General features: G+C 38.2%; 1 protein-coding gene across 1 annotated transcript in view; it reads right to left on the bottom strand.

Moving 5' to 3' along the window:
* Window positions 1–22,655, bottom strand: part of stab1 (stabilin 1) — a 75,902-nt gene that overhangs the window by 12,532 nt on the left and 40,715 nt on the right. Inside the window, exons 43-56 of the mRNA XM_088636143.1 lie at window positions 22,413–22,486; window positions 20,260–20,331; window positions 20,058–20,177; window positions 19,432–19,479; window positions 17,616–17,696; window positions 16,051–16,197; window positions 15,646–15,780; window positions 14,785–14,844; window positions 10,556–10,732; window positions 4,731–4,817; window positions 4,133–4,279; window positions 3,630–3,686; window positions 810–1,020; window positions 181–330 (exon numbers count right to left, since the gene is read on the bottom strand). Of these exons, the coding sequence (XP_088492269.1) occupies window positions 181–330; window positions 810–1,020; window positions 3,630–3,686; window positions 4,133–4,279; window positions 4,731–4,817; window positions 10,556–10,732; window positions 14,785–14,844; window positions 15,646–15,780; window positions 16,051–16,197; window positions 17,616–17,696; window positions 19,432–19,479; window positions 20,058–20,177; window positions 20,260–20,331; window positions 22,413–22,486 (1,566 nt within the window). The remainder of the gene's footprint in view (window positions 1–180; window positions 331–809; window positions 1,021–3,629; window positions 3,687–4,132; window positions 4,280–4,730; window positions 4,818–10,555; window positions 10,733–14,784; window positions 14,845–15,645; window positions 15,781–16,050; window positions 16,198–17,615; window positions 17,697–19,431; window positions 19,480–20,057; window positions 20,178–20,259; window positions 20,332–22,412; window positions 22,487–22,655) is intronic.

The raw sequence follows: 22,655 nt of genomic DNA, 5'->3' as shown, positions 1-22,655 counted from the left end.
ACTACTGACAAATTGTGTTCAGAGCTTTAGTTAATTTTGAATAGATAATTTGTGTGCACATTTGTAATAGTGTTTATGATTTTTTCAAAACAAAATTATTTTGATACAAATTAATAAAATTAATAAAATATCTCATTAAGTTGTTAATTATAATGAAAGAAAAAGGGCAGTAAAGGGTACCTGTACAGTTTGGCCCATAGCGTTTGGGTGCACAGAGTTCACAGGCTGTCCCAGTGAAGCCTGCCTCACAAGTGCAATTTCCTGTCCCATATTTCCCATCTGTACAAACTCCATGGTTGCTGCAAGGAGAATCCAGACCTCCGGGACACACTGCAACACCAGGGGTGATAGAGTATGACTTTGCAGTAAAATGCAGTTTGTATCAATGTCTTTTCAAGAAGTAAAGCATCCACACGAAAAAAATGAATTTCAACAACTCCTTGTGCTTGCTATTGAGAACAATTACCTTTTATTCATAGCACCACTCAGACTTCATTCCAAAAACGGATTGAGAAACATTAATGCTACATACCTTTCAGAAATATAAATTTGAATGAACTAATTTAAGTTTTAAAAACTACCTACAAATCAAGCAGTAATATTAAAAATAATATTTGAAATAAAGAGAATGTTAGGACATTTATTTCTGAATTCAATGTTTTTTTCCTGCTACCCATTGAGTGGATTATTTGTTTTATTTTAAAAATAACAATATTAGTTCTAAAACTTTTAAACATAATACTACAGCTTAAAATTAAATATTTAAAGATGAAATACACTAACATTTAATGCAGGGCATTTGTCCTTACCTTGACAGTCTCTTCCATAATGGTTTTTGCAGCACTTAGGGACCCAGGTGACATAAACACATTCTTTCCTACAGCCTTCTGAATGAGTACGGAATCTCCCAAAGTGTCTACCATAACGATATGGTATGATGTCATCATCAAACAGACTGTATCTTCTTCTCCATGGTTGACTGAATAGGAAATCTTCATATCTGCATCTGTCAATTTCACCCTGAAAAGAATATGGATAAAAAAAGAACAATATTTCTGAGTTTAACAGGGGAAAGGCAAGCTGGATAACAGACAGGTGTCTGGTAACCGAGACATGCAGCCCTTGTCCTGGCATGCTAGAAATCCTCTTTGTCTTACACTGTAGGTCACCCTTTATCACTTGTTTTTAAAAGATTAGGAACACTGGAAAGTTATTAATCACAGTGACCCTGTTCCATGTCTTTGATTATTGACAATTCAGTGATAATCTGTAAACCTGCCAGACTGGTATTCTCCAGAACCCATGTTGCAACCCCCATCTTGGGCTACATGAAACAAAATCAACTCACCCAACAAAACAAAAAAATGAATTTCCACTAGGACTGTTTCTCTGCTCGAATCTTCCATTTTTAAGAAAGAGCTGAACAGATTTAGATAGATAGATGAGACTTTATTGATCCCAAAGGGAAACTGATGTGTTATAGCAGTCCAGCCCAAGACAAGCAAAAAAACAAACAAACATCAGAATAGATGAAAAATTAAAATACGTACAGCAATACAAAATAAATATAAAATAAATAAATACATAGTCACTGTAAAAACAATAAAATATGTGCAAAATGTGCATATACAGATTGAGTGTCCAAAAAAAGGTATAATGGAGCAACATGCTGTCCATAGATGAGTAAATGAAGGGCTAACAGTCCTAGCCTAGGTCAGCGTTATACACCCTGATAGCCGCCGGGAGGAAAGACCTGCAGAAACGTTCCCTTGAACACCATAGCTGGAGCAGTCTGTTGCTAAAAGTGCTCCGCTGCCCAATAACAGTCCCATGAAGCAGATGAGAGGCGTTGTTCATGATGGCTGTGAGCTTGGTCAGCATTCTCCTCTCAGCCACCACCTCCAGGGGGTCAAGGCTCAGCCCGAACACAGAGACAGCTTTCTTGATGAGTTTATTGAGCCTATTTGCATCTCTTGTCATGATGCTGCTGCTCCAGCACACAAGACCTTTCTTGTACAGGGTGTCAGTGTTACCAGACCACTCCAGCTTGTCATCCAGGTGTACCCCTAAGTACTTGTAGGACTGCACCCCCTCTATGTCCTCACCCTGGATGGAAACAGGGTTCAGCGGAGACTTAGTCCTTCGAAAGTGACTTGACTTGAAAGTGACTTTGACTATGCTGAACTAAATAAAACGGCCTCACTGCTCATTCTGTTCTAAGGGGGGAAAAGTTCTAAATGTTTAAGCAATAGATTTTCTCTTTTTCTTATTATGAGCAGCCATGTGATTGGGTTACTATAACTACGTGCTGATGTTGTTTATGCTGTGATGATGACTAAAAGATGGGGTTGACTAAATAAATTGACCTGTGTTTGGGATAGCTGTCAGCTGGCAATTCTTTTTTATGGGGAACTTGAGAAGGGAGGAAGCACTGTGTGATTGTTGAGAGGTAGATGGAAAACTGAAATGCAGTATTACAATGGGGTGGTGTTTGGTAAATTAAGTTGTTTATTTCTAGTTGATGCTAGTGCCTCCCAGCTCAGGTTCTCTATATGTCTGGTCCTTTTTAATTGTGCTCAGTGTTATATTAATTTTTACTGGCTTCATATATGGGAACATTTTGATTGCTTTACCAAATGTTTGGCGTTTTAAATTAAAAAAAAATATTTATGTTTTTGATGATAATGTATACACGAACTGTTAGGGGCTGATTAAAACTTGGAATTATTTCTGGCTTGGATTGTATTTTTCTGTGGGTGATCTACAGAGAAACTTAAACTACTAAGTAAATTTAGAGATTTAAGGAAGGGAAAAGGAAGAAGAAAGATGGAAGATGCTTACTTATTTGATTTTCTTACTGTTTTTGTCCTGTTGGTGTGACAATCTGGAAAGCTATTTGTGCATTCATTAAGCCCTCTGCAGTGCAGGTCACGTTCTATTGATAGTATAGTGTTGTTTTATTCTTTTTTTAGCAAGTACCCCTCTCCTCCTACCAGCAACCCCCCTTTACACAGTCAATGAGCAGCAGGTGTAGTTTGTTAAACTGAGTCAGCGACTGTGAGCTCACTGCTTACAAAATCCTCATGTAAACTGAGCCATAGCTGCTTCTGTTGTTCAATGCCAGAAACTGTGACTTGCATTACCCTTGTAAATAATATGACAGTGATAGGGCACTTTTTACTTCTACTTTCAAAACATGAATCTGATGAAAAAAGTGTCTGGTGCACTTTGCATTTAAAATATAATTAAATGAAAAATCCATCGAACCACTCATGAAGCTAGAGCCTATCCCAGCAAGCAATGCACACAAGGTGGGATCCATCCTGGATGGGACACCAGTTCATCACAGGGCAGATACAGATGCAGACACAAACACAGACACTCACAGTCACATCAGGGCCAATTTTCTCAGAAGTTGATTAACCTGCTAGTATCTTTGGACTGTGGGAGGAAACCGGAGTACCCAGTAAAAAACACACAAACATGGGAAGCACAAACAAAGTCCATACAGATAACACCGCAGGTCCAGAACTGAATTCAAGGCTCCACCGCTGCAATGCTAACCACTACTCCATCAAACAGCTCAATAAAAAATAAAAAGATGATTAAGCAAATTTTGTTATACTTACAGTTGGTACCGTTCCGTAATAACAGGATGGGGGATAAAGGCAGCTGCCACAACGTCCCTGAAAAGAGAAAAGAAGTCTTTAGTCAATGTTGGTTTATCTTACCAAAAACCGAACCCTGTGTCCATCTGGATTAATCAGTTAATCAATCTATATGTTTGAACAGCACTTATCACAAAAGGATCATCCTGAAGTAAAGACCAAAAAAGGAAAATATTTAAAGTACTGTAACCTCAGGAGAGAAAATAAAAAGGACTATAAAAGTCTTCTACCTTGAAATTGAAAGTGACAAGAATAAAGAAGAGCAACAACAACATCAATGCAAATATAAAATAAATATACTGTACTAAAAGCACTATCAAACAACAGGCACCTTTTGCAAAGGTCAATATTCTGGGTTATAAAAAAGTGCTTTTAATATTGTTGTAAAAACAGCAACAGAGATTTCCTTACAAAATGTGACAGTTCATTCCACTCCTCAAAAGACTTGAGAGATAAGGACTCACATAAGACTTTGTTTCAGTAAAATTGTCACAACGAGCGCCCAGATTCGGAGGTTCCAGGAGCTGATCAATCCCATGAGCGATTCCAACATCAAACATGATGTGTCGTTCAATAATTTTAGCATTCCCATCATCAACCAAAACATCTCCCTAAAACAAAATCAATGATTATTTAAAAAAAGACCTGAAACTTGATACAAAGACCTTTGTATGTATGTCATAAAAGCTGTTGAAAAGAATAGTTCTCTATTATGTTTATACTGTCATATAACTTCACCAAGATGAATAAAAGTGCACCGATCTGTAATTCTGCAGAAGAAATAGACTTATTTATATACAGTATGGAAATGCCACCTCTTAATTACAGCCCTCTTAATGAACATATGCGCACTTCTGTGATTCATTACTTCTGTGATTCATTATAAGTATCAATTTTGTTCAAAGACAGAACATAAAAAACAAAGCAGTATAAGAAATCACCTCCCACCCCCACTATGGGTGGCACCTCTTTGAAGAGTGAACATATGCACTTGATATCACAGTGCTTTTCAAGGGGGGGCTGGTAAAGCAAATAAAAAAGACAATAATAATATGTACTTACATACAAATTCTTGTCACAACTAAATGAGATCGATGACCCATACATAGTTCTGAGACTCTGCTGATGAGGTAAATTCACAGCCAAAAGCTGTAAAAAGTAAAAAGGGAAAGGAAACTGACATTAGGTTTTTCTTTTATTTTGTGTGAGCATCCTCAAAAACAGAAAAAATGAATGTACACCTAAAGTTAATGAAGTTCTGTCCAATGAGAATCAAAAACAATTTCAAAAGTTGGATGTCTCCACAATACTTTACACTCTACAAACACTCTATGCTCCACAATAATTTAAACATTGTCAATGTTTTGGAATGAAATGGTCTTTATCATGACATACTGTACACATACTGTATCAGGATCAACACAGATCTTATATTGCCTAAAATATATTGGTGTGATAAAGGCATTCTATTAAGATTAAGATTTCTAAATTAAACTAACAGAGAATTAGTCTGTTATAAATATACACAAAATAACTAATTGAATCATACAAATGAATAATTAATTTAAATATCTATACAAGTGTTATAATGTGTTCACAACTCTTAAAAGGTAGAATAAATAACACTAATATTGGTAGCAATCACTACTAAAACATTCATTTACAAAGCTTAATTATGTAATATGTACATTGCAATTGAATATATTTCTTTAAATGTTAAATATCTCCTGTCTTACGATTGTCAAGGTCAAATACTGTATAGAGCTGCAATGTTTAGCTGTTCTTTGTTTAATGGTCTTTTGTTTTTAGCAAAACAAAAATAAATCGTTGAGGTGGAGTTCAGTAAAAGGTAGAAAAGATTAACTGGACACACATTTTCTCTGTTCTAAATTATTTTTTATTTCAATTAATATTGGGGCATATACTGTATAAGCTTTCATTGGGACATACAACTTTGGCTACATAAGAATCTTATATAATCAAGTATTCATTAATTGCTGCTATTCCACATGAGAGAAAGACCCTTTCATAAAGAAACAATCATGGAATAAAAAAAATCAATTTGGCCGAAAATGTATCTTATTCAAGAAAATTACTCAAGTAAACAAAAGTATCTTCTCTTATCAGTTACTCAAGTTTTAGAAAGTAAAATGTAGCCATTCTTTCTGATGTTACCATTACTTTATTATTTACTTACTTATTTTTACTACTTTTCCCAACCTTTTATAATTATGCTTCATTAACTGATGCTCTGTTATGCCTCGTTCTACATAGTGATGAAAATGATTAACAGACTTTTGCCAGGTACAGAGGTTAAAATCTCCCATGATGAAATTGGGAGCGTCTCTACCACCCTAATCGTGTTGGCTAGCTGTTTAAATTAAACCTTTTAGCTGAAGAACAAATGGCACATACCTCCATGTTTCTTTAAATTTGTTAGTGAGTTAATGAAGGCTGAGACTTTCATCACTCGCACTCATTGCACTAATAATAAACAGGGGTATATATTACGGTCTGTGGACATTAATTCCCCAACTTGAATGTAAACGCACCATACAAAACGGTACATTTCTACTAATATCATTGCTATGTATTGGATAAAAGGTATGTGTTCTTACTATATGTGTTTAAGATGTATATGTAATGCTTGCATTTCTCTGTGGTCCGACTTTACGTCCCCTAAACACAAAGCTTCCTCACAAAATTCACAGAGCAGTCAAGAAACACAGACTACGTTGTTGGATAAACTGAACTAATTTTACTATATACTGTATAGGATTTCCCTGTTAATCATATTTACAATATTTAATTCAATTTAATACTTTAGCAGAATAATGAAATAATTTATAATGTACGTAAAAATTCAAGTATTTTAATATTGCTTTTACCATCCCGTGCATTACATGTACTTTTTGTACGTGATACACCATGGTAATTTTTAAAATCCCGAGCATTTCTAAAACATTTCAAATAAGGTTAAACTACATTTACGCGCTCAAGTTAACTAGTCATTAGAGCGTTCTGTTTATTCTCGACAATGTGAATGTAAATGTGACATTCCGTTGTCATGTCCTGGTCCCTATTATTAATGTTAGAATACTTTGATTCTTACAAATATGTTGCACATGAGCCTCAAAGGAATATTTACGTCCTCCCAGTCCCTATTAATCCTACCCATTATTTCTTTTTGGAAATAATTCCCACTTAACATCAATGTTTTACGATACACATTAACGACGTTACACGTGGACCACTTAATTCCCGGGTATTGGTGTGCTTTCTGAATGGTTATGTTTTTTTTAAAAAAAAAATACGTCAGTATACCAAAGGTAACAAGAAACGAGATGCTTTTGGGAAATGTAGTGCAGTACATTTTTTCTTAACCATCGTACTTAAGTAAAAGTCAAAGTAAAAAAAACAACACTTAAGTAAAGTACAGATCTTGAAAAATGTACTGTAGCGCATTCGCCCGGCGCTACGGCCGAAGAGCGCCAGGCTGGGGTACACGGACAGGGGCAGGACGAGAGTAGTAGTGGTCAGGGCGGGGACTAGGATAGTCCCACAGCTGACCCACTGTCTAACGGGAGGATTCGTAAATAGTTCCCTGGTTTCGCACCCCTGTTTTGCTTGTACCCAATTCACACCCTATACCTGTGTAACTACCCGAATAGACCTCTGTGTGTTTCCTCTCTCTCCCTGCTGCCGTGCGCGGGACTGCAGGCTGGCTGGGTGTACCGAAATAAATAAAGCGCTGGTGTTCACTCCACGAAGTCTGAGTCACTGTGTCCGTCCTCGCCGAACCCGAGTACTTAAGTTCTGTAGTGAAGTTCTAGTTACTTCACATCAGGGGCCTACCTAATCAGTCCAAAGTTATTTAAGATTTGTTTTCCTTGTTGGCGCTACATGATCTGCTATTTAATGTTTCTTGTTTGATTTGTTTTCATTGTATGTGATTTGCTTTTGCCTCGTGTATCTTTTTGTTTTTCAAAAAGCCGCGTGTAGATGACTAGTACAGTCCCGAAACAAATAAGACACATGAGATGTTACAGGCGTCTTGGGTTTTAAGGAGCACAGTTTAGCTTCCCGAATACAAGTGTTTCTGGAACGCAAGGGGCAGTGCGCGCGTTTGCTTGTAGCAGCTCGATACATGCTCGACCTGTAGGAGTTAAGCAAGAAGAGGTTTTAAATTTTTTCCTGTAATCAAATTACATCTTTTGGAATGCATGAATAACATTAAGATAGTATCGACGGATAGATGCGAGTGTGCATTTTACAGATAACTATTCATATCGCCTCTAAACGCCCTGCAGTATTTTTAAGTGAACGACGTTTACAGAGCTAAAATACATCCAAAATATGTATTTGACGCTTTTAGCAGATCATTCTTGCAATGAAAGCTACGATGAATTGGTTAGCACTGCAATGCGACTATACCAATTAAGTTTCAAGTCTTGTGGGAAGTAAGTCACGAATTTCCAAACGAGGTGTCTTTTGGCATCGAAAATATAATACTAATTTCGTGGGTTTCATACAAGTTTAAAAGCATCATGAAGGATCAAACAAGATCTTCAGAACTTAATGTATTAATACCTTCGCAGTTTTTTTTTGCCTTACTCGATATTACCCTTGGGGCGAGGAATTTACTCCAACCTCTTAAAGCCATAGTTCTTCTGGTATGTTATGCAAAGTCCGCTGAATATTTAAAGGCAAGGTAAACTCTTCATGGTATTTTAAATACAATATTTCGGACGGATTTTGAATCTTGCGTTTTGCGTTGTGTTCATTGTGTTTTGCAATAAAATATTAATTTCAGAGTAACTCGTAAAACTACTGAACAATCTAAAAGCAGGCATACGAAATACTTAGAACTGTTACAAGCAACAAGTGAAAATGAGCTCCTGCGGCTTTTCGTGAACTAAAGACAAAGTCCTTATATGAGAGACCTTTGCAAACTAGCTGTTATTTGAATGCGAAAATTTCCGACTGTAGACAGTGACGAGATTATCGCCATATTCAATTCCAAGCCCCGACGCCTGCGTCTGGTGTAGAAGGCCAAAACCTCACAACAGAGGTAGGCACTGATTGTATTTTTGTGTGTGTCCGTCGTGGCATAGTAGCGTTCGGCAGCCTAGGTAATTGTTGCTTAACCTGTGTATGTGTAAGAGAGAGACAGTATGTATATACTGTATACTGTATAAGGCTCTGCTAATTCTGATGTTTGATTATAATGCTCGAGGATTGGATTGTAAATTGGAGGGGTGCCACTATGCTGGCAGGACAGTTAGTAAGAGCCCGGGGCACCCACTTTTGCACAGGCCCACCCAAAAATCAGATCCTGGCTGCGCCTCTGATTCACACACCTCGAAAACAGACCATTTATTTTACAATTTAAAACTTATTTGTGGGCTTCTATTTATGGAAAAGTCTTTAAATCTAATCTTAAAACCTTTAGTATTTATACTGTTAAGAGATACAGAATGCCTCATCTTTAGATATGTGGACCCTTTAAAAGTATTCAGACCTTTTCTATGGTGTCCCATTTGTACGTTTGGGGGCATACAGAGACACAAACATGACTACCAGAGCCAGTTTTCCCAGAAGCCAATTAATTTTGGAGTGTGGGAGGAAACCCAAGCAAATACAGGGAGAACATACATCGCTAAAAGAGCAGAATTCAGATACTGATATGAAAGTTGATGACTTTGGAGCACCTGTGTGCCAGGACCGAGATACCTGTGAGACCAGTAAGGCACATGGCAGAGATGTCTGTTTGTACATCAACAAATGCTGGTGCAACACAGTGGTCATAAGAGAAAGGGTTTGCGAGTCTCACAAACGCTTATCAGTCTCACTGCATCCATTTTACCTTTCTAGAGCGTTTCCTCACAATTTTGTACCTGTGGTCTACAGTACATTCATCCTAAAGCCATACAATTATGGTGGTAGAGAAAATCGCCCGACACTCCTAATTTCATCATGGGAGATTTTAACTTCTGTATCTGGCAAAAGTCTGTTAATCATTTTCATCAGTATTTCCAACAAGGCATAATAGAGTATTGAAGTAAGAGACAAGATGTAAAAAGGGTTAACTTAAGTCAGTTCTGCCTGAAAATTAGACTTCTAAGCAACAGGGGTTTATGGCAGGAAAGGGGGTTAACTGATAAGGATTCCAGATGCGAGCTAGGAACCCCCTGGGGGCGTAATCTTAAACTGACCATTTGGCCAGGGTCTTTTAACTGGCCAAATACCATGACCCCCTCCCCTTACCATAACACCGAATTACGTCTGAAGCAGCAAGCAAGGACTATATAACCTAAAAGTTTGTACCGGCACATCGAACAATACTTCGGTTTTGTTGTTTCTTGCGGGAAACAAGACTTTGGCTTTATTGTTCCTTGCATGCAATAAACTCATCTGTTTTACTTCATCTCGGGATCCAGAACCTTATTCTTTCTGTTACAACAGTATCAATTAATGAAGCGTACAACTCCACTGCTAAAGCTTAACAACAATGTGGTGTATTTGGTTCTGACCTAAAAAACTGCCCTGAAGACATGTAGAGTTGAATGCAGGGTACTTTCTGTACAGTGACTGCAGGATTGTTATTACTGTAAAGATTGCGACTTGTTTAAGCATTCAATTTCTGATCTTGACCAATTGACGGATACAGTTAAAGGCTAAATGTCACATTAGGACTGATTTATTTAAATCCCTGCACCCCATTCCCCAATGAATTTGTGCCTGGACTCAGAAGTTACCAGTTACAGTTTATGAATTTTACAAAATTAACTATCACACTAACAACAAATGAACATCTAATGCTAGTTAAATTTCCATTTTCTGGGCTGTAACAAACTGATAAAGTTTATCATCATCCACACACTTACTTTTGCATCCCTGATCATGTGCACTTTGATATATGCTGCTAGTTTGTCCCTGTGATCTTCACTGTAGAGCCATTTTTTCCTTTCCTCAGGAAGACCATTGAAAACCTCATCTGTTGGCCAGAGCATTGTGAAAGGCTGATGCAGAGCATTTTGCACCATACCCAGCAATTCAGCATCCTAGCAGAAAATGTAATACAGTTTAGAGATTTAAAAATGCTTCAACTTGCAACAACATACTAAATACTTCAAAGGGTTAACATTTTGATACAATAAATGGGCAGATCAGAGCTGATAAATGGTAACATAACAGCATATAATTTTATCAGCAAGCTTCATAGCAGCACAGATTTTATTTTGTGACATTTGTGGATATTTCTGGATGTTAGAATCGCTATAAACAAGAATATATTATTCAACTAATCTGCTTATTTGAAGAATGTGTTATAGGCTGACTTGAGATAATCAAGTGTCAGGTTAAAGGGTTGGGCTTGGCATGGCAGTGTGGCCCAGACAGCCAACATATACAGTAAGTCTGACAGACTCACAGCTCAAAGCTGTGACAAAGTCCTTTATGTGGCTGTACAAGAGGACCAAACAAGCCTTAAATACTCCTTCCAGCACAGTACAGGGAAATTTGAAACCTTGACTTCAAGGAAAACTTGAAGTCTGTTAGAATGGGGCTGATCTGGTCAGTGGATCCTGTGCAGGACTCAGGAGAGTGAAAAAGACACAAAGCCGAAATCGCCATGCAAAAGGAAAACCAGGAAGCCGGAAAGAAGGTCTGAACACGGAGAGTCAGGGACGAAGCAACAATCCAAAACACTAGGCGTAGTCAAAACCAGGAAGCAGGTGAGTAGGTCGGAACACGGAAGAACAACGAGAAAGCTACAATCCAAAACAGTAGGCGAAATCGGAAACGAGAAGCAAGTAAGGAGATCAGAGCCGGTGAAAATCAAGAGAAAAACGCGCACTAGGGAGCTCGAGGAGAATCCGCAATAGTGAGCGGGGAAAAGAGGAAAAAGGAGAACTAAAATAGGGACGGGAGAGAAAGGTGATTGGCGTGTTACTTGCGGCATTAGCGTTTGTTACAGGGTGCGTAACAGTACCCCCCCCCCTCAGGGTCGGCTCCTGACGACCCGGTAGCCGGAGTGGGATGGGTGCGAAGGAAGTCTCGAATTAGGTTTTGATCCAGTATGTCCGCTTCAGAAACCCAGAAACGTTCCTCTGGACCATAACCCTCCCAGTCAATCAAAAACTGGCGGAAACCTCTACGCCATTGGGTGTCCAAGATCTTATTCACAGTATAGGTGGGAGATCCGTCCATTAGTCGGGGGGGAGGCGGGCGAGGTTGACGAACAAAAAGTAGGGATCTGTGGTAAGGCTTCAGGAGGGATACATGGAAGGTGGGGTGAATCCTGAGGGTGGGGGGGAGGATGAGGCGGTAAGAAACAGAGGTAACACGGGATAGTACTCTGAAAGGCCCAATGAAGCGAGGGGCCAACTTGCGGGAAGGTTGCTGGAGTGGAATGTTCTTGGATGAGAACCAGACTAATTGGCCTTGACGTAGACGGGGAAAGGGGCGTCTATCAGCAGAAGTCTTCTGTCTCCGAGAGGTCTTAAGCAGTACAGTCCTGGCCTTCTTCCAGAGTTCTGGGAGGGGAGAAAAATATGCCCGAACAGCAGGGACATCGGCATCGGGAATAGTGTCGGGGAAGAGCGAGGGTTGATAGCCCAGTGAACAGAGGAACGGAGACATGTCAGTGGAGGAGGTATATAGAGAATTGTGGGCATATTCAGCCCAGGGGAGAAGGGAAGCCCAGTTATCATGGGCAGTGGAGCCGTAGGACCTGAGGTAAGTCAGCAGGTCCTGGTTAATCCTTTCCGCCTGACCATTGGCTTCGGGGTGGTAACCAGAAGTGAGGGAGGAGGATGCCCCTAAGGTATGGCAGAAAGCCTTCCAAAATCTTGATATGAACTGCGGACCCCTGTCAGAAACAATATCCTTCGGAATGCCATGGAGGTGGAAAACATGCTGGACAAAAAGGTCTGCCATCTCTCGGGCTGATGGGAGGGCTGGAAAAGGAACGAAATGCCCAGCTTTAGGGAAATGGTCGATGACCACCATGATCGTCGTTTTACCGTGGCTTTTTGGGAGATCCGTCAGAAAGTCGACCGAGAGATGAGACCAAGGCCATGAAGGGATGGAAAGAGGTTGTAAGAGACCAGCCCTCTTCTGCCGAGGGGTCTTGCTCCTAGCACAGGTGGGGCATGCTCGCACGTATTCTGTTACATCAGACTTTAGGGAAGGCCACCAGAAGTCCCTGGAGATGAATTCGATGGAACGACGGGTGCCAGAGTAAGCAGCGAAGCGGGAGTCATTGCCCCATTGAAGAACTGCGGAGCGCACTGAATCAGGAACTGGAACAGGTCCGGGGGGCACTGGGGAGTAACTGTGAGGTTTCGGAGAGCCCGTCTCACCTTGTCTTCGATGTCCCAATGCACAGCTGCGAGAAACCTGTCAGGAGACACGATGGGCACTGGAGGGTCTTCGGAGTCCGTGGGGTCGTGAAGGCGGGAAAGGGCATCAGCTTTGACATTCTTAGAGCCTGGAGTATAGGTAATGAAAAAATGGAACCTGGAGAAGAACAGGGACCACCTAGCCAAGCGGGGGTTGAGGTGTTTAGCAGATTGCAGGTAGGCCAAGTTCTTGTGGTCAGTGAGGATAGTAAAGGGATGGAGGGCCCCCTCCAGCCAGTGTCTCCACTCTTCCAGGGCAAGCTTAATGGCCAAGAGTTCCCTGTTCCCAACATCATAATTCATCTCGGAAGGGGATAGGCGTCTTGAAAAGAAGGCGCGTGCCCTTCTGACCATGGCGTTGAGAAAAAATGGCACCAACACGAAGAGCGGAGGCATCGACCTCGAGCACAAAAGGAAGAGAGGGATCATGATGATGGAGAACTGGGGCCGAGGAGAAGTTCTGCTTGAGACGAAGAAATCTGCCTCTGTCCCTGTCCCAGGGCCTTTACAAGTAAGGGAGGTGATGGGTGCTACAAGTTTCAGATGAAACGGCGGTAATAGTTGGCAAAGCCTAGGAAACGCTGCACTTGTTTCAGGTTCTTGGGTGTGGGCCAGTCCAGGACAGCAGAGACCTTAGCAGGGTCCATCTCAACACCCAGAGAGGAGATTATATATCCTAGAAAGTGGATCCTGGAAGTATGGAAAGTACACTTCTCCAACTTGGCATAGAGGTGGTTATTGATGAGTCGGGTGAGAACTTCGCGGACGTGAAGGACATGATCATCCATGTTGCGAGAAAAAATTAAAATATCATCAAGGTAAACCAGAACATACTTCTGAACGATGTCCCTAAAAATGTCATTCATAAAGCCCTGGAATACCGCAAGAGCATTAGCCAGGCCAAAGGGCATGACCTGATATTCATAATGACCAAGTGTAGTAATGAAGGCTGTCTTCCACTCATCACCCTCACGGATGCGAATGAGGTTGTAGACACTCCGTAGGTCAATGCAAGAAGGAACAGAGACGCGAGTGGAACAGTCTCCTGGTTACGGTATCCTGAAAGCTGTAACTTGTAGCTGTAGGTAGTATCTAGTTCTTCTGCTTACCCAAGAAACTTGCTATATGAAATGAGAAGGTCTCAGGTAAGACTTGTGTATATTCCCTTGCTAGGCATTTGTTGTTCTTTTATTTATAATAACTTTTAAATTTGAATAATATAGTGGGTTAAATAAAGATGCCCATAACAAAATCAGGATTAATTAAATCATTCTGTTGGTGGAATGTTTTGTGTATTTACTCTCATATGCAACAGTATGCATATTGGAGATCTTTCACAAATTTTGTCAAAGCATGAGTCAACAAACTAACAACCATACTTCATGACATTTAAAATATAAAAACTAAAAACAGTTTACACTTTCAAATGAATAGACATTGGAAAAGTAAAAGAGGACACAGAGGAGCTTGGTCTGAGGGCTGATACCCATTGCAGCTTCACTGGAAACCAGAATAAGGGGGACCATTATATTATCAATGAAGAGCAAGTTATTTAGTCAGGCGTATGAGACAGCTGTATGGTCAAAGCATTTAACTCACAACAATGGTCAGAGCTAATTAATATCATATTAATATATTAATATTAATTATTCAATACTGATATATCAATATAGATATGAGATAATAAAGGATTAACAAAACTTCTTAAATACCTGAAGTAGTTTGCTGAATATGGAGTACCCATGAGCTTCTGCTGTAGCAGTAAGATTCATCTGAAATGAAAAGCCAGATAGCTGCTTTAAAACATAGCTCCATTTATTTGGTCAGTACTTTTTGTAAGATTAATGCATTTCATTGGTGCAATAGTGTTAATGTTGTCATGGAAAGCTTAACCCAATAATAACTCTAAATGCTATAAACTATAAAGTTGTGTAGCGTGTTTCATCTCAAAGAAACCCAAAGTACTTTATTTACAGTAGGAAATTCTAAGAAGTGCAGCCCCACCTGGGTGACAATTAGCAGCCATTCTGCACCAGCAACCCCACTACATAGCAGATCATGTTGAAAATGGGGAGAAGTCAGAAGCTGCTTCACCAGTTAAGTGAAGAATTTTAGGTAGACCAGATTGTGCATAAGATGGAGATAACATCTGTACTCTTTTGCAAAGATACCCAGGGAACTTTAATGACCGTGTAGCCAGAACTTCATCTTAAAGACAGGGCATCTTATCTGAAGAACCTTTCATTGGTTGTGTCCCAGGGACAGGACACAGAGAAAAGAGTGAATGCTACTTGGCATTTTTCAGGATGATACCTCCAACAGCAGTATCCCCAATACTGACCAAACACATCCTTACTTAGCTTCTGAGATACTGGCTACAGGGTGGTAAAGCTATTGCTACAATGACTGGTGTCAGGAGATAAATGGTTTATGCAAGCCTACTGAAAGGTTTTGGAAGACAAATGAAAGACTGTTCAAAATATTCCCACAACATTTGGTATAGTTATGATTTTTCACCAAAAAGATACATAAAAAATTAATTTTAGAAACATTATCTTTCTTATATCACATACCGAGGTCTGTAGTGCTCCACTTTTGTTCTTTAAATCATAAGGTATTAAAACCTTATCAATAAAATGCAGTACCCCATTGGATGTAACATAGTCACTGATGACAATCTTTGTTTCCTCATTTATGTAAACAGTGTCCTGTATGGATGAAAAACACTTAAATTTTTCATTGAGCTATACCAAAAGAGATCTTTGATTCAATGTATTGTTCTCTTTATTTTAGACAATAGACAAATCTATTTGAACATTTTTAATACATCATAGAGTAAATATATCCTTTGCTTGATAGCAGCATTCTTCCAACTGAGCTCACATTGGTATGTTAACAAAAATATGGGAATTCTAAAGTATGAATTTAACGATTCAGTACAAACTTTAAAAACACCCTCACTCACACAACAGAAGTACCTCTTTAACAGAGATGTGCAGGGAGTGTCCAGACAGGCTGATGAGTTTCTTTACAGATTGGAGGTCAGACAGCTGTAGACTCTGGCAGCCTACAAGGTGATACCTCAGCAGGTGAGGAGTGCGATTTGTGTTTGTCCAGTCTTCCAGCTGCAGAAAGAGAGACTTGTGGTTGAAAATTTGTGTAGTACATGAAAAGAATTTTATTGCATATATATTTCTCAAGAGACTTCTCTATTTAAAATCCCAAATCATATTCTCAGAAATGGAAGATCATTCTAAAACAAACTCCACTTGAAATTTACGCACAGCATACAATATGGTGAAAAAATAAGTACACCCCTTTTTTATGATATAATACATTTAGCCATAATTTACCTTCACCTAGTCCTCTTAAAGTCCTAATAGTAGAAATAGTAGATACCCCCTTTTAGCAGTAATAACTAAAATTAAACATTTCCTGTAAGGTTTGATCAGTTTCTCATATTGCCTAAGAGGAAATGACACAGAATTGCTTCAACTCTTTGATGTTTGAGGGCTTTCATGCATGCACAGATCTTTTTAGATGTTTAGAAGCATCTCTATGGAGTTATGGACCTTGATTTGGCCATTCTGAAATACTGATTTTTTTTCTTTCTTAGCCAGTCTGTCATAGATTTGCTTGTGTGTTTTGGATGGTTGACCTTTTTCATGATCCACTTTTCTTTTAGCCTTACCCATCAGACAGATGGTCTCACATTTTCCTCTAGAATACTCTGGTATAGTATGGATATCATGGTAGACATGATGTTTTGCACTATGGCCAAACAATTCCACTTTTGATTAATCTATCCAGGGTACATTGTTGCAGAAGTCTTGTTTAAAAACTTTAGCCATGCAGCTACAGTATGTTCTTCTTAGAGAACTTTCCTCTTGGCTATCCTTTCATGTAAGCCATTCTTATTCAACTGTTTTCTGATGATGGACTCATGACATTTGACATTTGTCATAGCAAGAGAGGCCTGTTGATCCCTGGATGTAGCCTTTCTTTGAGACTTCTAGGTGCATCATATGGTCATAGCTTGGGGAGAATGTGGTAGGATGGGCACTCCTGGGTAGCTTAGCAACAATCTTGAATTTGTAGATGATCTTTGTTATGGTGGAATTATGAACTTCTTATTGTTTGGACAAGACTTTGCAACCCATCACAGGCTGATAAGCAGCAACAATTGGTTCTCTAAGACTGTCAGAGATTTCTTTTGTCTGTGCATGATGTGTTACCACAAACCTAAGACCAAACTCACAAAGTGTCTGACTTTATATACCTGTGGACTCACTTCCTGATGATCAACTAACCATTTACACATGTTTTGGTGACACATTGCTATGGAGGTTTTCTCTGTTGCTATAAACATCAGAGATATTTCTTTAAAAACCCTTTATTTTTTCATGCTCATGTGTGTAAAATCTGTAGTATTTAATATGAATCTGAAAAGCAAGCAATCTATCACTGCATCTCAGAATGTTCCACATTTATAAAAAGAAAAGAGTATGACATGAAAGAAAGTTATCAGAGAAAACTGCAATACCGTGACATTTTGAACATAATCTTGATGAGGAAGAAAGACTGTGAAAGGCCCCTTGCCTGATAAGTCATTGAGGCTGTTTTTCTGTTGAAAAAAACATACAGCCACACACACCAGCATTAGTACAAACTATAAATGCCTTTATACCACATTACATTATGATCTTAGACCTAAGCCCTTTTTAAGGTCTGATTAACTAATTGCAATTACTTTTTAACCCATAACTTTTTATCTAGATTATCTCTATTTACATCTGTTAAAGGAATGCAATAGTAAAACAAAAATATTTATCATTATTGCAAGAACAATCAAATCAATAATTCAAGGAAAAAAACCCAAGATAAAACCAAAATGGAAAAGACAAGCAAGTGACACAAACTAAAATATTGGTTTACTTACTAGCCAAGCATGCTGTATTCTGAGCAAATTCACTGGGACTGATTGGTCTGTCAATCAATCAACCAACTATTGTTATTTAGTTTCAAACCTTTTCAACCGTTTGAAACAGAGGGCTTTACAGAATTATACAGCAGTTGGCCATATTGTACAGCAATGTGGTCATTGAGGAGAGGAAAACACAAATGCACAGTAGGAGAAAATATACATAGGGGTCTGAGGCCCAAATGTTGCACCCTCTCCAAACAATGAGTTTGTTATATATTAATAATGATAAATCACTGAAATCTCAGAAATCTGTTAACCTGGTTCTGATGTCAGGTTTGTCTGACCACTCATGTGTTCAACTTAATATTTAAGTATCAGAGAAGAAAAAAGTTTTCAGGGATAAGCTCTGGATTCCCCTTGACCCTGTGGTAGAAAGGTGGTTGAAAATGGATGGACAGAAGAGATGAAAGAAGAGAAGGATGCATGCAAAAAGCAAGATCATTTCACTATGCAGTTATCTTCATCATCTAAAATCATAAATGAATCGAAACTGACCATTGGCACAGAGGTGACTTTAAAAAAAAAAGCTATATGTCTATTTGTCGAAATAACGTAGTTATTTTTTAATTAAATTCTGCCAGGCAAACCTTTTCACTCTTATTTGTAATCTTGTAATCTTAATTATCTCCTTTTTACCACAGAGAGTCAGATAGTCTGTAGAAATTTAATTATTCCTAGATAAAGTATCTGTGTCTGCTTTTCACTGTTTTAGAAATTTAACTCAGTGGGTATAATTCAGAATGTAGAGATTTTGATGTATTCTCTGAGCTTTGGAACTCTATCCAGGTGATCAGTTTGTAAAGCAGTTTATGTGTGGCAAGTAGTTAAAGTGTTTGTGTTGTAGTTTTAATAAATACAGTGTTTGCTTAAACTATTACATTTTTACCTTCTAAGCTGAAAAAATATTCACAAGAAAAAAAAGAAACCATATTACTTTGCTCTATACTCTGTTGTGATGAGTGAGAATATTTTGTAATTTAAATTACAATGCCAATACAAATTACAATAGTGTTGGCTAGAAGGGAAACATAACGTTTCAGCTGTGGAGCCTTCTTCAGGTGTGAAAACAGAGTTAAAGTTAGACCTGAACCTGGAATTATGAAATAAGGCAACAGGAGATCCAGGTCAGATTCTGAAGAATTTAGATTTGGAGAGATTTGGTATTCAGTGATGAACCTGAACTGAATGTGCTCTTGTCTCTAATTATTAAATGAAGAAAAAAACTGATTGAGAATAGAGCTCAATATCCATATCTCACAGAATTCAAAAGACTAAAGTGCAACTTATCTGTATTCTGCCATGATTTATTTATACTTTCAGCATAGTATCCATGAGAGACTAGCCACCCAATCCAATTCTTCTATGTAATACCTACCCTTAGATGTCTGTAGAACCAAGCAGCTGCTGGGTGACGTAAGATTTCCTAGAACAAGAACAATACATGTCAATGAAACATCCATTAGTAGACAAAGCAGACCAGATATTTCTATGGCACTGTAGGAAACATCTGTGTTGACTGCAGTCAGGAGCCTGCAGATACTGAAGGATACTAGGCAAAGACTACATTTTCAGGCTTTAAAGGACTTAATATTCTTTCATTCTAATATTTAAATAGAAGAACAAAGCCATTGCAATAGATTCAAACTAAAAAGATAAACAATGTCCACTTGACTTGACTCTTATTAGAATGGCTAATAGATTGTTCCAAGTTTTGCTCCTGGAATGTGGCAAACAAAGCATTTGATCTCTGGTTTGATTTTTTTTCCTTGAGTTTTAGATATTAACTTTTATATTTAAATGTTTATCTACATACTAATGTATTATGCAAAATAATAAATGGGATTTACACTCAGAATAAGGTTTAAATGATTCTATTAATTAATGGTTGAGATTATTGTGTGATATAAATGCATTATAAAACTGTTCCAACTCCCAATTTCTTTTGTCCCAGAACTGAATTAGAATAAGTCTAATTAAAAAGAGTGTCTAAGGACATGTTACCTGGTTGACATTGCCTTTACAGTTGAAGCCATCTCCTATGTAGTCTCTTCTACAGGTGCAGTTCCGAGTCCCTGGTCCTGTGTACTCACACCAGGCATGTATACTGCAGCCTCCATTGAGCTGTAAAACAGGAGAAGATCAAGGCATCTTAGAAGAAAAAAAATGGTCAACAGCAAATTCTAGTGTAACTTGAGATACCTACCACTCTGCAGGGATTGACAGGAAAACAGTATTTTCCATTACCAGAGTAGCCACTTTTACAGTTACAACCAACCTATAACACAAAAGGGTAAACAAGATGTATTTTTGCAAACTTACATAGAAAAAAATTACAGTTAAAGTAAGAAGGAATGATCTACTTACTATGAAATAATGACTATGTATTAATGAATGCAAAAATATACAAAATGTATGAATAATACAAAAATATATACGAATAAGTAAATTCCATTGTTTCATTCGTGTGAATTGCAAAGTGATCTCAAATCAAGGTCACTTTCCAATTAAAAAAGATGTGTTCTAATGTGGAATATAAGACACAAATTAATATAGCAAATTTCTGATTTTAATCATCTAAGCATTTTGTTTATGAGGTTCTTAAAGGAACTCATTAGCTTCAACCACTTGGACTAGAGAGAAACTTGACTAGTGACTGACCCACACAGTCCTCTGTGTAAAGTATCTAATCTTTTCTGTCTGGAATCTACTTAAACACTGATGTTATATTACTGGGAGATTTTAACATTCCGCACATAAATTTGACTTTTGCGCTGGGGAACACAGAAGCAGAAGTGGATGTGATTGAAATGGCTAAAGATTATTTCATCTCCAGTTTGTAAAAGCAGCAACAAGGAGAGATGTTCTTATTGACTTGATCTTTAAAAAAAAAAACAGGATAAAATTAAGGGAATAGATGTTATAGAAACTAGACAATGAAATAGAAATAGCTGATGTACTAAATGAGTACAGTAAACCCGTCATTTAATGGACTTTGCTTTAGCGGACTTTGGATTGACTTCGGTCAAAATCTGCTGAAGGTGAGTTTTGTATGTTTTGTAAGTACAAAGATACAGGGCTTTCCTTGCAATAACAAGGAAATGCACACATAATAACACAAGGTAAAAAATAATGGTTTCTGTGGTTTTACATATTAAGACATATCTAAACATCAACCAAATCCTAAGAGTAGATAGATCTAACCTTATCTAACAAATAACACATAAGTCAAAAGATATGTATAGGAACAAGTAATAGGTTTATTCCATGCTGAAAAAAAGAAGAAAGAGAACACAACGTTTCGGCCGTGGAGCCTTCTTCAGGTGTGAGAGAGACAGGGCAGTAGGCAAAGGTAAAGTAGCGGGAGAACAAAGGTTGGGAGGGAGGAGGAGTGAGAGGCGGAAGCAGGGGACAGAAAGAGAGGCCAATCAAGAGGTGTGAAGTCAGAATGGGTGCAGAGAGGTGTGAAATGAAACTTCCAATGAATGGAGAAAATTTAAAAGAACAGTAATCTGTCGTTAAGGGAAGGGAGAATGTGTGATCCTAGCTGCAGAATCATTTTAGTTTCGGTGGTCTTTCTGATGTATGAGTTCGGAAAACCGTCTTTGAGAACACAGACGGAGAGATTAGAGTGGCCGTATCCGTCAGAATATATACATATATGAATATGAATATATGTATATATACATATATACATATGTATATATGTATTTCTGATTTAATAGTGTGTTTTGGGGCTGAAAAAAAGGTTAATCATGATTTAATGGGCATTCGGCAATAACAGATACCTGTTCCCACCATTAAGTCTTTTTTCAGTATCTCTCTCTCTTGGCTGATCTGACCTTTTTTCCCTTGTCTACTGTACTTGAATTAGTCTCCACTGTATTCTTTATACAGCATGCTTAGTTTTTTTTCCATCCTTAATATTTTCATATACATAAGAAAGTAATTCAATTAATAAAGTGAATTTAGGAACCGTGCACCAGGTTTCAGTGATGGAGCACAGACCTTTTATTTTTCAAAATAGTTCTCTCACATATCCATATAATCTTAAGGTTCTTGTAATGAAGTAGTGCTATGCCTTTCCTTTCCCTACACCCAGACGTTATTGTCATTATTAAAGTTCCAACATCAGAGAGCTGTGTTCTCTGAGGTAAAAGGATATTATCCTGCAACATAACAATTACTCAGGACTGATGATAGAAGCTCTCTGAGGCTGGAGCTTTCGAGATAAAAATGATGGCCAAGGTCTTCTACACCTGGGAAGCATGTATGATTGATAATCAATTAATTGTTTAGACAGATAAATCAATTATACACATATGTTCCAACACAGAGTAGAGAGAAAGTAAGTCTTACTAAATTAGGCCCAGTTTTAATGCAGTCAGCTTTGGGATGACACCCTCCATTGTCTTCCAAACAGCCATCTATCTCTGCAGTACAGAAGAGCAAATGGGGATATGAACATGTTGATCACAGGCAATGTCAGAGTAGAAGTCTTCTTGTATGATCTTTTAAACCACTGGCTTTTATTGTCTGTATATTTCTATTACTTTTAAATCACCATGGATGTGACTGTGTAATGCATGATTATTTACAAAC

This window comes from Lepisosteus platostomus, chromosome 6 (genome assembly GCF_059453375.1).
Source record: "Lepisosteus platostomus isolate fLepPlt1 chromosome 6, fLepPlt1.hap1, whole genome shotgun sequence".
Taxonomy (NCBI): Eukaryota; Metazoa; Chordata; class Actinopteri; order Semionotiformes; family Lepisosteidae; genus Lepisosteus; species Lepisosteus platostomus.
This window is presented reverse-complemented; position numbering and strand designations above follow the sequence as displayed.